The sequence below is a fragment of the Mytilus edulis genome, chromosome 7, assembly GCF_963676685.1.
Source record: "Mytilus edulis chromosome 7, xbMytEdul2.2, whole genome shotgun sequence".
Classification (NCBI taxonomy): Eukaryota; Metazoa; Mollusca; class Bivalvia; order Mytilida; family Mytilidae; genus Mytilus; species Mytilus edulis.
The window spans coordinates 50,018,723-50,034,525 of record NC_092350.1 but is presented as its reverse complement, the minus strand read 5'-3'; the positions used below and the strand labels follow the sequence as shown (position 1 = coordinate 50,034,525).

At 35.6% G+C, this 15,803-nt stretch overlaps 1 protein-coding gene across 1 annotated transcript; it reads right to left on the bottom strand.

Annotated features, from left to right (window-relative positions):
• Nucleotides 1-348: 348 nt before the first annotated feature.
• LOC139481706 (uncharacterized) lies at nt 349-12,575 on the bottom strand. Its single transcript, XM_071265178.1, has 2 exons — nt 12,519-12,575; nt 349-2,558 (listed from the first exon to the last, which is right to left on the bottom strand). Exon 2 carries the CDS (start codon nt 2,534-2,536, stop codon nt 836-838), a length of 1,701 nt encoding a protein of 566 aa, XP_071121279.1. The 5' UTR covers nt 2,537-2,558; nt 12,519-12,575; the 3' UTR covers nt 349-835.
• Between the last annotated feature and the right edge of the window lie 3,228 nt (nt 12,576-15,803).

The window sequence follows — 15,803 nt, the reverse complement described above, 5'->3', positions numbered from 1 at the left end:
GACATCTTATGTATTTGAAGATTTTTTTTCGTCTAATAATCGATCACAGATAACATTTGTTTCAAAACGTTAAACAATATCCTGAAATTCATTACATGACGCTGAGACTACTATAACAGTTATAGTAGTCTTGAGCAGCATGACGTCACAGAGTATATCGATTTTTAGATATTCTAAAAATAACCGTGCAATATGCTTTTTGCCGGTCAATATGCATTTTGCTATCCGCCGTTTTTTTCTCTACCTTCGAAAATATAGTTTAACATGTGACTATCCCTTAACGAATCAAATTTGTTAAAATATACGAATTAATAATATTAAAGAATATCATCCATCTTGTGTAATTAACAGTCATATCGTGCAAAAATTTATATGATACTTCATGCACGACACGAGGGAAAACATATTATTGAGCTGCGTCGGATATAATTCGACATTACGCAAGTGCATGTATACATGTATACGACTTGGATTGATTTTGGGAACATTAATATACGATAATAACAGATGAATGTGTTCTGTTTTGTAAGGTTCTAATGTGTTCTCAGTTTGCAGTAACACTTTTTTCAATGTTTGTCGCGGGTGTAAAATTTCGCGATTTTCAATACGAAATATTTTGGCAGTTTCAAAACTTTTTTTAATACCTTTGTATGTGCACCTTTTAATTGGCGGAAATATTTTAGCGATCGACTTTGTTTTATCCTCGGAAATTTGCGAAAAATTACAAACCGCAATAATAACCGACTATACGAAAGGTTAACAGACTTATTGATATTCATTTGCATTATTATGTCATTGGCCGACTTCTATCCGAAGCAGCTAGTTGAAAAATGTGTCAGTTTACAGAGTATAGGAATGCTTTAATGCTTCTTGTATTCGCAACAATCAGTATGTTTCTTTCCCTACTGAAATGAATCGCCCGTGGTTCGGAGAGACCTTCACTTCCACATAACAGTTGTCGGTGTTGTTTTCCATCAGGAGAGATCATAATAAGATTGTTTGAACTACGTCCTACTACGTATATATTACCACTATTATCTACGGAGATGCCTCCGGGTGTGCACAAAACGTATCTATCTTGAAATGTCCATTGTATTTTACCTTGGAGATCATAACATTTAACGGTGTTCGTTTTCGGATTTGTAGTGAATAGTTTGTCTCCAAATGTTGCAACGTAGCAGTTAGGAGGTATTTCATCTCTGACTATATCGCTTATGGTCTCGTCATTTAGATTGATCATTCTAATTCCTATATTTAGCCCAGAATAAATTATTCTCGATCCATCATATGTTATTCCATAGATCCATCCATGTACAGGGATAGTTTTCTTGATTTTTTTGTTTTGCATGTCAATGATATATATACAATGGACATAAGAACCACCAGATGATACAGCCAATGTATTGTCTTCTGTAATGTATGCAACATCAAAGGATGATGATGGTAATGTTACTTCAAAATCCAGTGATCCATTTGCATTCAGAACGATGATAATACAATTTCCCAATCTACAAAATACCATCCTTCCATCAGGAAGCAGATATATACCACAAGTGTCTGTGTATTTACTTAATATGTTCACGGTCTGCTGCAGATTTAGGTTAATATTTTCAAACGATCTTGATGGTACTTTTGTTACCATTATTTGAGCTTGCTTTTGCTTTCTCGTGGTAAGCTCAATGCCAGACGGTATACTTTCAACCATGATCTTTCCGAAATTTGAGATCCCAGAAATAAGATTTTGAACAGCAGTGTTGATATTAAATGACAGAACGATGTTTTTCAAATTTTCCTTACATGATATTGACCTGATGTATTCATCTTTGCCAGTGACCTCCTTTTCGATTCGTTTCATTGACAAAAATGTTTGAAGATCAGACGCATGCTGTTTCATATCTGACATGTTCCCCTGTAATATCTCAATCTCTTGCTGTTTTTCCTCTAATGAATTAAGCAGTTGACGGATTTTCTTACTCTCCTTGTCTTCCAATGCATATAGCTCCTTTATTACATCTGCTTGTATTTTGTCGATATGATTATTGATCGCTATTCGGGTCTTTTGGATTTCCTTCTCAACCTGCTTCCTGGTCTCCAATAATGTGTCCAGGTTGTTTTGTCGTTTTTTTCTGATTTTTTCAATATTTTCGGTTACTTCTGACAAAGCCTGCTCAATTTCGTAAAACGCATTTGATGTCTTGGCGTTATGAATTACGTCATCCAGTTTAACGATTTCATCGCATCTGTTGTGACTTTGTACAGTGCAGCTACTACAGCAAGCACATTCATGCTTCTTGCAGTAAATGGTGTATTTTTCATTGTGTTTGTCACAGAACTGAGAAATCTGAATAACATCACTGGGTAATTTATGATAATCGGAAATTGGTATGACCGTATGATTTCGAGATCCTTTAGATAAACTGTGGTGTTCCTTGCAGCCTTCGCAAAGTCCTTCATCACATTCAGTACACCAGATCACGGAATGTTTGGAAATATGGCGGAGTTCACAAACATTACAATTTAAAGATGAAGTCGCCATAATACAAAAGAGAATGCTCACTCTAAAATGAAATAGCATTATCAGATCACAAAGTTATCATTTCATTGTATCATAAAAAAATCATTGATTTGAATATTTAGCGTTATTCTTATATGCATAGTTCTCATTTAATACCGGTATAGCATTAAATTATAGTGGTAGCTAGTTTCAAAAACTGTTGCCATCAGTTGTATTTCTAAGAATTATATTTTATTTTTTTAATAAATGAGTTTTACCCGTGAATGATGTGAAAATTGTCTCATTTGCTTGAAGTTTTATATCGTTTTATGTATATTATTTCACATCAGTTGTAGTGCAGAGGGCACACAATTGCCAAGCATAAAGCTACTCGTTCCGTTTTCCGTTTCCGCCGTTTAGCAACACCCATCCTTGTTGTAAAATCAATTTGTCGACGTGACACCTTCATTCACGAGGTTTCGATTTTGAATTTAATTATATTCTTATTTGATTTTCCTGCTTGTTTATACATTTTACACTGCCAAACAAACTTACGGACCCGTCAGATTGGCGTTGAAAAAATTCATATGGCGGCGTGACACTCCCACTTCACAATGTTTCAGATCTAAAATTCCAATTTGGTTGGGTGTTTATTCATTCCACGCAGTAAAAATAAAAAATCCCTCAGAGGGATGTCGCAAAATAAATGTGGCGGCGTGACACTCCACTTATTATTTATTACGATTTCCTACATGGAAACGTTGTTAAGTTGAATAAACATGATCTCTACAAAACACTTGTATCTACTTTACGCGACTTTTTATGGTTTCGTGACTAACTGGCATCGAGAGGCAGTACGTGCCGGCAACAGAGCAGGAGTGATGAACCAAATTTGATGAGCGCTGATGGAAATCAGGCCATCTTTAAAATTTAGGAATTCAAAGCCATAGAGAATGCCGAATAAAAGAAGATTATACATGATTTGACTTATAAGATGATAAATGACACGATGATCATATTGAACAAAACCTTACAGACTCTTAATAAGGACAACAGTAGTATACCGCTGTTCAAAAATCATAAATCGGTTAGAGAAAACAAATCCGAGTTGCAAACTCAAACCGAAGGAAATAATAATAATTATAAGAAGAGTTGCAAACTCAAACCGAAGGAAATAATAATAATTATAAGAAGAAAACAAAGGAACAACGGAAACATTGTGGTGCAACAAAATCAAACGCTAACATAAAAAGAAACGAACTATTTAATAACAGCTGCTATATTCCTGGCTTGTTGTATGACTTTTTAAGAAAAAATGGTGGATTGAACCTGGTTTAATGGCCAGATAAACCTCCCGCGTATAAAGCTCTGTTAAAAAAACATCGATTTAAATAACAACACTATGTGAAAGAAATTCAGCACAAAGAAACGAAAGAACACTCATCACAAAGAAACCCACAAATAAATAATAGGCATGCCTAAATAATATAAAAGTCTTACAATATGCAGTATAAATAGGCAATTTTTTCTACGAAAACTTAAAAAAGCAATCAAACCAAACAATACTTCATATTTACAAGTTAAGTCAAAAATAAACGCTAACGCTGAATGCTATATACATACTTGTTAAACAAACACATCAGCCGTTCACTCACTAAACACTAGAGATGGTATTCCATCGAAAGAAAATCATACTTGAAATCATGCATGCAACTTTCCTGACCAGAGTACCACACACATACAAATAGTCTTCGTGTTTTTTCGTATAAAACACACCTAGCCAAACAACCTTATATATTAAGTAATAAACACATGAAATAATATATTTGCCACATATTGACCTTGATGTTTAGCAATGGGGCATTTTGAGACGAATCTACAATACAATTTAACAGTTACCTTATATACCAATACGATTATGTTGTGCCAAAGCCTAGCATTAAGGAACCGCCGCACAAACCATATCATAATTTGCGCTTACACTAGCCAATGCCGTTACAACTGTAAGAGATTTTGACACCCAAGAAAAATATAAACACATCATTAAAGCTTTAATGGATCTTCCTTACCCGTTAATCGATTTGAACAGTTTAAACAGTTATCGAGACTACCTAGAGTAAAACATAAAAATATAGAATGTTTGGGTCAAACACAAGACATGTAAGGCGGTATCAGTACCTATTATAATAACGAAGTAAGGAAACCTCGCGAATATGATAGCGATCATCTAAACCTTTTAGTTTATAACCCGAGAAAAAACCATTACAAAAGAAGTGAAAATTCATCTGATTTAGGAATGTATGTGAAGTTAGCAGCCGGTTCGTTATTCGATATTCGATATTCAATATCCAACCGGTTGCTAGCAGTCGGTTGGATATTCAAAATTAAGTTGAAAATCATAAAAATAAAAGAAATACTTAATGACTTTAAAAGCATGATTTTCATAGTTAAGAGGACTAATAAGATACGTACATGTAGGAAATCGTTTCATCACCTCTTCTAACTGTCGTAAATTATCGTTGTGAATATAAACCCTTTTCTAACTTGCATATTTGTCTTTATGTAATATAGATTTTTGTCAATAAAAGAACTTCAAAGATGTACTTATATATATAGGATATTTCTTAAAACAAAAAGAAAAACCGATCACTCTTGAAACATTTAGGAATATAAATAGAAATATTTATGGAAAGCCCAAAAAAGAAATATACGTATAGTGAAAACCTACCCGAGACCGCTTAAATGAGGGTGAGACCCCCCTGGTCTTTCAATGTCCATAAAATTCAACTAAATCATAGACTCTATATATATAAAGGATGTAGCAGAAGGATCCCAGAATAATGTCATCTTCGATATCTACGGAGGGCTAAGAGTGTCACTTTTCAGCTAAAATTGTCAAAATTTTAGGACAAAGGGCACAGGGTGATGGTGAGAGCCCCCTGATCACCCAATCTTTCTAATATTATGCAGACATTTAGTTAATACTGTGAAAGTACTTTTATTCGCGGGGAACCAATTTTCATGGTTTTCGTGGATGACTTTATCCACGAATTTAAGTGTCCAACGAAATAAAACAACTATTGTCAAAATCAAAATCAAGGCATGGAAAGATCCTTATGTAGGTTTTACTACTGATATGGGCCCTCCGTAAACATAGAAAACAAGAAGTGTACCCAAATTCCTTTTAGTCTCGTTTGTATCTACATATTAACTAACTGTCTGCTTAATAATATTAGGCAGATTGAGAGACCAGGGGGCTCTCACCATTGCCCTATGCCCTTTGTCAAAAAGAAATTAGTACGATACGGACAATTTGTTGATATATATACATGCAAGGCTATTATGAATGAATTAATCTACAAAGCGAGAACAACAATTTAATATTTTCATAGATCCTTTTGAATTATTTTGGACATTCCATTGCAGTCGTTTTGTTAAAATGTGATCCAATATTTTATGTTTATTTGTTATAATCTGAAAACAAAAAAGTCTACTGATTAGAAAAAAAATAAAATAATAAGATTAACAAGAATGTGTCCATAGTACACGGATGCCCCACTCGCATTATCATTTTCTATGTTCAGTAGAAATTGGGGCCAAAACTCTAATTTGGCAATTAAATTAGAAAGATCATATCATAGGGAACATGTGTACTAAGTTTGAAGTTGATTGGACTTCAACTTCATCAAAAACTACCTTGACCAAAAACTTTAACCTGAAACTTGCACTATTATTTTCTATGTTCAGTGGGACCGTGAAATTGGGGTCAAAACTTTAATTTGGAATTAAAATTAGAAAGATCATATCATAGCGGGGAACATGTGTACTAAGTTTCAAGTTGATTAGACTTCAACTTCTTCAAAAACTACCTTGACCAAAAACCTTAACCTGAAGCGAACGGACGAAAGGACGAACGGAAGCACGGACGGACGGAGGCACAGACCAGAAAACATAATGCCCCTCTACTATCGTAGGTGGGGCATAAAATACAAGCCGATGAGGTGATCTAGTTTGCTTCCTGTGGCATACATTTCATCCAAATTTTTGCTTGGAAGAATTAGGGAAATCCATTTGAACCCCCTCTTTTGACGGAATAAATACAAACAAATATGAAGAAGGGAGAGGGACAAAAAGGAAATTTTACCCAATAGTTTATGAGAAAAAAAATAGACATCATTCAAGGATTACAACACTAGAAAATCCCTGGTCAGATTTATGTGCCTGTGAGAGGTAACCAGTTAGGGTTGGGGGACCTTACACGGAAGCAGGACAAGTCGCCCCACTGGCAAGTCGCCCCACTCCTAGTCGCCCCACTTTTTCACCAACTCGCCCCACTTTAAAAAAAACCGCCCCAACCTGGATCACCAACTCGCCCCACTTCTTAAAAAATCGCCCCACATGTGAAATTGGTTAAATCATGTTTAATATTACTCCTGCCAACTCGCCCCACTTAATGGAAAACGGTAATATTTAGATATAAAATTAAAATATAAAAACTCGCCCCACTTAAAAATAATTTTCGTATTATTGAAGAATAACTGTATTTTTTTGTGGCATAATTGTCAATGAGATCAAAAGCAAATGTGGTATAATTGTCAATGAGATCAAAAGCAAATGTGGTATAATTGTCAATGAGATCAAAAGCAAATGTGGTATAATTGTCAATGAGATCAAAAGCAAATGTGGTATAATTGTCTATGAGATAATTGTTTTTGAGACATAAAGCCGATTAGATCAGTTTATACTGTTACTTGATTGTGATTTGTAAATTTGAATATATATCACAGACTTAATTTTCATAATTTTTTCTTCAGTTCTCCTACAACAGACGAGGTGATGTATTCTCTTTCTGCCGTAACATCATGGCCTTACCATTGTTACCTGCTAGTCACATTGAGCCAACATTTAGAGAGCTAACCAGCCGTGTTACTGACCCAGCACTTAAGAAGTTTACCAGTTATGTCCGCAAGACATGGATCACCAGCGCATTCTACCAAATAGCAACGTGGTGCATATTCAACCAACCAACAAGAACCAACAACGACGTAGAAGGCTGGCACAGACGCCTCAACAAGAACAATCTAATTAAAAACCGATCTCTCATCGCTCCTGTTTCTGATATGTCGCGTGGGAGATCTAACGAAACCCGCTATGAGGTCACATGTGAGTGACCTCGTAAGTGTGTCTTTTTCGACCAATGAAATTGAGTCTTCCACAATCTTGGAAGTTTAACGTAAGGTAAAGGGATGTAACTCATTTTATTTACGACGAAATCGACAGTCAAAATCATTCATTAACTTTTTTGATTGGCTTATCAATAGGTCGTCAACTCATTTGCATATCATTATAAATTCATTACTTTTAGTTCACTCACATGTGACCTCAAAGCCGGTTTCGTTAGATCTCCCACGCGACATATCAGAAAACGGGAGCGATGAGAGATCGGTTTTTAATTAGATTGCAACAAGAAGAACAACGACGAAAAGCCAGCATTCTATACCCTCATCAAGAGACACCAGGCAGAAGCTAGCGAACAATAGCTAGCGAACAATAAGCCAGCGAACAATAAGGCGATATATCGAGAAACCAAAAAACCGAATAAGACAACAACGGCCGTTAAATAAAAAAATATTCAAAAAGGCAGAAAATCAGTTAAAATATAGCACCCTTCGATACCTAGCGCAAAAGAAGTGCCTGTTTTTCCTCTACAAGACCTGTATAGTCATACCCCGTGACACCCCTCATTATTTTTCTCTAGAAGTCCTAGAATAGGCCGACCCCCCTAATTTTTTGACTTTTTTTCAAATTTTGAGCTCTAGTTTCAGATTTTTGAACATAGCGCCCTTCGATATCTAGCGCAAAAGAAGCGCCTGTTTCTCCTCTACAAGACCTATATAGTCATTCCCCGTGACACCCCTCATTATTTTTCTCTAGAAGCCCTGGAATAGGCCGACCCCCCTAATTTTTTGACCTTTTTTTTCAAATTTTGAGCTCTAGTTTCAGTTTTTTGAACATAGCGCCCTTCGATACCTAGCGCAAATGAAGCGCCCGTTTCTCCTCTACAAGACCTATATAGTCATACCCCGTGACACTCCCATTATTTTTCGCTAGAACTCCTGGAATAGGCCAACCCTACCCCCATTTTTTTGACAAATTTTTTGAATTTTGAGCTCTAGTTTCAGATTTTTGAACATAGCGCCCTTCGATACCTATCGCAAAAGAAGCGCCTATTTCTCGTCTACAAGACCTATATAGTCATATCCCGTGACACCCCCATTATTTTTCTCTAGAACTCCTGGAATAGGCCGACCCTACCCCAATTTTTTGGACAATTTTTTCGAATTTTGAGCTCTAGTTTCAGATTTTTGAACATAGCGCCCTTCGATACCTAGCGCAAAAGAAGTGCCTGTTTTTCCTCTACAAGACCTGTATAGTCATACCCCGTGACACCCCTCATTATTTTTCTCTAGAAGTCCTAGAATAGGCCGACCCCCCTAATTTTTTGACTTTTTTTCAAATTTTGAGCTCTAGTTTCAGATTTTTGAACATAGCGCCCTTCGATACCTTGCACAAAAGAAGCGCCTGTTTCTCCTCTACAAGACCTATATAGTCATTCCCCGTGACACCCCTCATTATTTTTCTCTAGAAGCCCTGGAATAGGCCGACCCCCCTAATTTTTTGACCTTTTTTTCAAATTTTGAGCTCTACTTTCAGATTTTTGAACATAGCGCCCTTCGATACCTAGCACAAAAGAAGCGCCTGTTTCTCCTCTACAAGACCTATATAGTCATTCCCCGTGACACCCCTCATTATTTTTCTCTAGAAGCCCTGGAATAGGTCGACCCCCCTAATTTTTTGACCTTTTTTTCAAATTTTAAGCTCTAGCTTCAGATTTTTGAACATAGCGCCCTTCGATACCTAGCGCAAAGGAAGCGCCTGTTTCTCCTCTACAAGACCTATATAGTCATACCCCGTGACACCCCCCATTATTTTTCTCTAGAACTCCTGGAATAGGCCGACCCTACCCCCATTTTTTTGACAAATTTTTCGAATTTTGAGCTCTAGTTTCAGATTTTTGAACATAGCGCCCTTCGATACCTAGCGCAAAAGAAGCGCCAGTTTCTCCTCTACAAGACCTATATAGTCATACCCCGTGACACCCCCCATTATTTTTCTCTAGAACTCCTGGAATAGGCCGACCCTACCCCAATTTTTTGGACAAATTTTTCGAATTTTGAGCTCTAGTTTCAGATTTTTTAACATAGCGCCCTTCGATACCTAGCGCAAAAGAAGCGCCTGTTTCTCCTCTACAAGACCTATATAGTCATTTCCCGTGACACCCCTCATTATTTTTCTCTAGAAGCCCTGGAATAGGCCGACCCCCCTAATTTTTTGACTTTTTTTTCAAATTTTGAGCTCTAGTTTCAGATTTTTGAACATAGCGCCCTTCGATACCTAGCGCAAAAGAAGCGCCTGTTTCTCCTCTACAAGACCTATATAGTCATACCCCGTGACACCCACCATTATTTTTCTCTAGAACTCCTGGAATAGGCCGACCCTACCCCCATTTTTTTGACAAATTTTTCGAATTTTGAGCTCTAGTTTCAGATTTTTGAACAGAGCACCCTTCGATACCTAGCGCAAAAGAAGCGCCTATTTTTCTTCTACAAGACCTATATAGTCATATCCCGTGACACCCCCATTATTCTTCTCTAGAACTCCTGGAATAGGCCGACCCTACCCCAATTTTTTGGACACTTTTTTCGAATTTTGAGCTCTAGTTTCAGATTTTTGAACATAGCACCCTTCGATACCTAGCGCAAAAGAAGTGCCTGTTTTTCCTCTACAAGACCTGTATAGTCATACCCCGTGACACCCCTCATTATTTTTCTCTAGAAGTCCTAGAATAGGCCGACCCCCCTAATTTTTTGACTTTTTTTCAAATTTTGAGCTCTAGTTTCAGATTTTTGAACATAGCGCCCTTCGATATCTAGCGCAAAAGAAGCGCCTGTTTCTCCTCTACAAGACCTATATAGTCATTCCCCGTGACACCCCTCATTATTTTTCTCTAGAAGCCCTGGAATAGGCCGACCCCCCTAATTTTTTGACATTTTTTTCAAATTTTGAGCTTTAAATTAAACAATGACATAAAAGGTGCTATAATATACAGGGTAGGACTACTTTTACATACGTTCTAAATTGAAGTGGGTTCATTGGTGGCCCTACACCTACAAATAATTCGTTGATAGGTGCAGAGTTATTGTGGTACTGCATATTAGCCTAAAAAGTTATGCGACTTGTTAAATCAATGGATTGGATAAAAACCATTTCAAAATTGAGTTAAAATTGCTATATTTTAACTGATTTTCTGCCTTTTTGAATATTTTTTTATTTAACGGCCGTTGTTGTCTTATTCGGTTTTTTGGTTTCTCGATATATCGCCTTATTGTTCGCTGGCTTATTGTTCGCTAGCTATTGTTCGCTAGCTTCTGCCTGGTTCAGGAGACTGCACGAAGAAGCGCAACTACTACCAATCCAGATTAAGCTAGTGTCCGAGGGTAAGCTACTCGCTACCAGCGCAAGCAAGCCCGCACTAACCAGGCCATTCTTTTCAACATGTGGGAACAGTATATTGCAGGCTCCATATCAACAACCAGACTACTACGCCAGTGTGGTCGGGTCAACGGTCCAGTCGTGGAAGCAGACAGCTATTGAACTTTCAAATGACAACACATGATTCTTGACTTATTTTATAGAAAATTGCATATATTTACCATGACAAACACGTCACAAAAATGCTGTTCCTAACCTTTTATCTGTTTTATTTCAACTATGCAGAAGAAAAGAACAAAAAAAAAGGAAGCCTTTCAAACATTCTCATAAGTGGGACCAATTGGAAAGCCAACACACATTTCAATTTAATTATTTTATTCGTAAGTGGGGCTAGTTTGTAGCCTTTAACTCTATTCATACTTGTACTATTCATAAGTGGGGCTAGTTGACATTCACGTTACCGAAATATTAATACTCACTTCTTACTGCTATATCAAAAAAAAGGAATAATATAAGAAGTTTCTATAAGGTTTTTAATGGGATAGCAAATAAGTGGGGCGAGTTGGCAAGAGTAATATTTACGGAATTTAACTTATATACAACGGGATAACATCTTTTTCCATAAGTGGGGCGAGTTGGCAGGAGTAATATTTACGGAATTTAACTTATATACAACGGGATAACATCTTTTTCCATAAGTGGGGCGAGTTGGCAGGAGTAATATTTACGGAATTAACTTATATACAACGGGATAACATCTTTTTCCATAAGTGGGGCGAGTTGGCATTGCTACATTCATCCTGGTTAATAATATAATATAAATCTAGATATTATCGTTTTCTTTCAAGTGGGGCGAGTTGGCAGGAGTAATATTCACGGAATAACATCTTTTTCCATAAGTGGGGCGAGTTGGCATTAATACATTCATCCTGGTTAATAATATATTAATCTAGATATTATCGTTTTCTATAAGTGGGGCGAGTTGGCAGGAGTAATGTTTACGGAATTTAAGTTATATACAACGGGATAACATCTTTTTCCATGAGTGGGGCGAGTTGGCTTTACTACATTCATCTTGGTTAATAATATGTTAATCTAGATTTTATCGTTTTCCATTCAGTGGGGCGAGTTTCAGGAGTAATATTAACGGGATTTAACACATTTCACAAGTGGGGCGATTTTTTAAAAAGTGGGGCGAGTTGGTGATCCAGGTTGGGGCGTTTTTTTTTTTAAGTGGGGCGAGTTGGTGAAAAAGTGGGGCGACTAGGAGTGGGGCGACTTGCCAGTGGGGCGACTAGGAGTGGGGCGACTTGCCAGTGGGGCGACTTGTCATGGATTCCCTTACACTCACTGTCACTTTCGATTCCTGTGGTAAAAAGTGTTCAACTTACATATATCTTATAATTCAATTTAAATGTATTTCGAAAGTACCAAAAATTTACACAAATTATGTTGGATTCAATAATTTTACCTGATGATTACGATTATGTCATTGTTTGTGCTAACTGGGCGACCAGGAAAGTAAATACTAAAATGATCACATGATATCGTCTTGGTACCTGTTTTGACGCGGACCAGAAATGACGCACCGATTTAGTTTTCGGTTTTATATTTCTAAACAAAAGCCGTGACGTCATCAAGATTTACCGTTCCATAACATGTTGGTGAAGGTCATCTGACTACAACAAAGATGCCTAAAACTCTACCCAGAAATGTTATTATTACTTGAAATATTAAAGATAATGCAATTTTCGCCATTTTATTAAGGTCAAAAACATTCTACCCTTCCCTGGATGATTATCAGTCCTCACATCCTCTTTGGCCAATAAAAATATGTAACCGCATGCTTCCCCATTTTGTGTTTTTGAAATCACATGACTGTCATGTGATATGGTTTTACATTTAAGCGGGAATCACAGTAGAACAAATGATCGTCGCTTATATGATTTTCTATGGTTTATCGATTTTTTTTCATTCAATGTATGAGGTTAACATTGATAAATGTATTGTTGTCATTGGTGTTTTATGAATGCAATTACTTTTTATTTTCAAATATATGGAATATATATATCAGTTTCATAAATTTTGTACAATTTTATAATAAAATTGAAAGAAAAAAAATAATTAAAAATTTTGTTCTACTTTCCCTATGATCATTAAAGTGTATGAAAATTTCAAAATTTGTAAATAAAATAGAATTTGTTGAACAGTGTTTACTTTAAAGAATCCAGATTGAAGCAATTTTTCGATTATCAGGTACGAGCAAGTGTTTTTTACTGGTTTGTTTACAGTGCGTCATAACTGGTACCAATCATTTTTTGACAGTCCGTTTGTAATGTTAGCAAACATGATTTTTATTGCTTTTAATGTTTCAAATATCTACTGTTTAATGATTGAAATATATTAACAAGTAATCAATCTTTTATTTCATGCCGTTTTTCTACTTCTTTTAAATGGTTGATTAAATGCAGAGACAAATACAACGTTAGGTGCGTCATTACTGGTTCCTCTGGGATATTTATATGCAGCGTACAAAACTAGTTAAAGTGCGCGATTTATTTAAATATTTTTATATTGAATGTTTCTTTATATGAGTTTAAATATTTATTATATATTACGTTTGAACTTTAATTGATTTTAGATGTGTTCGAATATTTGTTATTTTTTATATGTTTGAAGATTTGAATTAAAATAGTGTTGGTCGCTAAATCAAATGAATGAGGATATCGGTTGCACTTCTGTAGATATAAACAATGCAATTTCGCATAGTAACTCTAAATCTGTTCCACTTAAACTATGAAGTTTTGTAAAAAAAACACCATACTAGAATAAAAGATCATGCAAAAGTCAAAACATGTGGCTGTGCGCGCTGAGTGGCATATTTTCAACATTTATTGGCTCGAAGTTTTAAGAGTGGAAACTTATCCCAAAATTATGTTCTATTCCTTCCTTTGGTTCTTCCTCAGAATTCAATTTGGCCGCTATCCACGAGTATTTTAAAAAGTTTTTTATGTGTCAGCTGTCTGTTGTCTATTTTCTATTCTAACTGGAAACCGATGAATTGAGTTTCATGTTGGTATTTGATATACGGTACTACCGAACGAGATTCAAGTACTCGGACTACTCGAGTACTCGTTAAAATCCTTAATATAAACCTGTAATATAAATGTCATAAAATTATGGTCAATTATGACAAGAATTGTACACATGAGAGTGCTAAGAGTGCTATTTTTCATGTAATCAATATTTCCAAGGGCCATAACTCTTTTTTTTAAATATTAGATCTGCACTTATTTTCTGACTCATCAACACATTGAGGAAATAAACCTAAAATATAAGAGTGCATACAATGAAATGTCTTGCTATCTTTACTAACGATTGCTATTATGTCGATAGTCCTTAATGTAAAGCTTTACTACAACTATCATATCAATTTAACATGATAAAAAAAAATAAGGTCAAGGTCAGATAAACCAAACTGGAAATACATGTTCACTATACAATCATTCCATACATCAAACATACTTTAACTTTTATAAGTATAGTTGCATCGGGTCTTTGCATCGGAAAAAGACACATTTATTCTAAAACCAGTTGTTAGCATGCCACAGGTTATAATCTTCTCATATATTATGATGGTATGATACTAAACCCCTAACAGGAGGGATTGTGCCTGATATTCAAATGATGAAGACATAATCTTTCAATCAGTTTAATTGAAGTCTGGAGCTGGCATGTCAGTAACTGACAGTAGTCCTTTGTTAATCTATGTATCAGTCATTTTGTTTAGTTTCTTTTGTTACATATTACATCGTACTCCGACGTCCTTTTAACTGAGTTTTACTGTCCATATTGCTATGCGTTTGTTTTTTTCTACATTGGCTAGAGTTATAGGGGAGGGTTGAGATCTCACGAAACATGTTTAACCACGATGCATTTTTGCGCCTCTGGTATCTATCGTCCCTCTTTTAGTATGATGTTCATTATAATCACTGAACTAGTACACATTACAACGTACTCCACTTTTCTTGCATTTGTTGTAAGAATGTAGAGAAAATAAATGAATAATTGCATAGATCCTTTAAAATTAATGGGTTTTTTTTTTTTTTTTGTAAATCGTCATCTTGTACTTTTTTGCTGTCAAGAATTTTGTATGGAGTTGTATAATCACAAGTTATAAATCATTTAAAAAAAAAAAAATTTTAAACAGCAATTTTAAAAAATTTAGTGCTTCATATATATGTTTTGGTATTTTGCAAGATACATGTATACATATGCTATTTGCTTAGAGTTAATTTTTTTTGTGCTGCTTTTTATTATTTATTGCATGCTGCATGCCTTGTTTTATTTGTTATTGCATATGTTTTTATATTCGGTGAAAAGCTCATTAGAGCTTATGTTTGTATTGTTTGTCAATATGCCGAATCCAAATAAAAGTTTTACCTACTTACTTATGCATTTATGCAAGTAATACGTTAAATTAAGACGATGAATTCATGTACCAAAAAGCTCCACATTGGCCCTTATTGTTTGGTGGTAATGATTCAGTATCTTTCAGTATTTTTGCATATAATTTAGAGGTCAGTTTCTATCGGTGGAAGACACCGTCGCGTATGGAAAGAACCAAAAACCTTCGGCATTTTATATTTGAATGCAATGTTTTGTCCACATCGAAAACAAAAATAAGGGTATCTAACTGCATGCATATTTTACAAATCGTTAAAATACAGTTGAATTCTGAAGAAGCTTTGTTCTT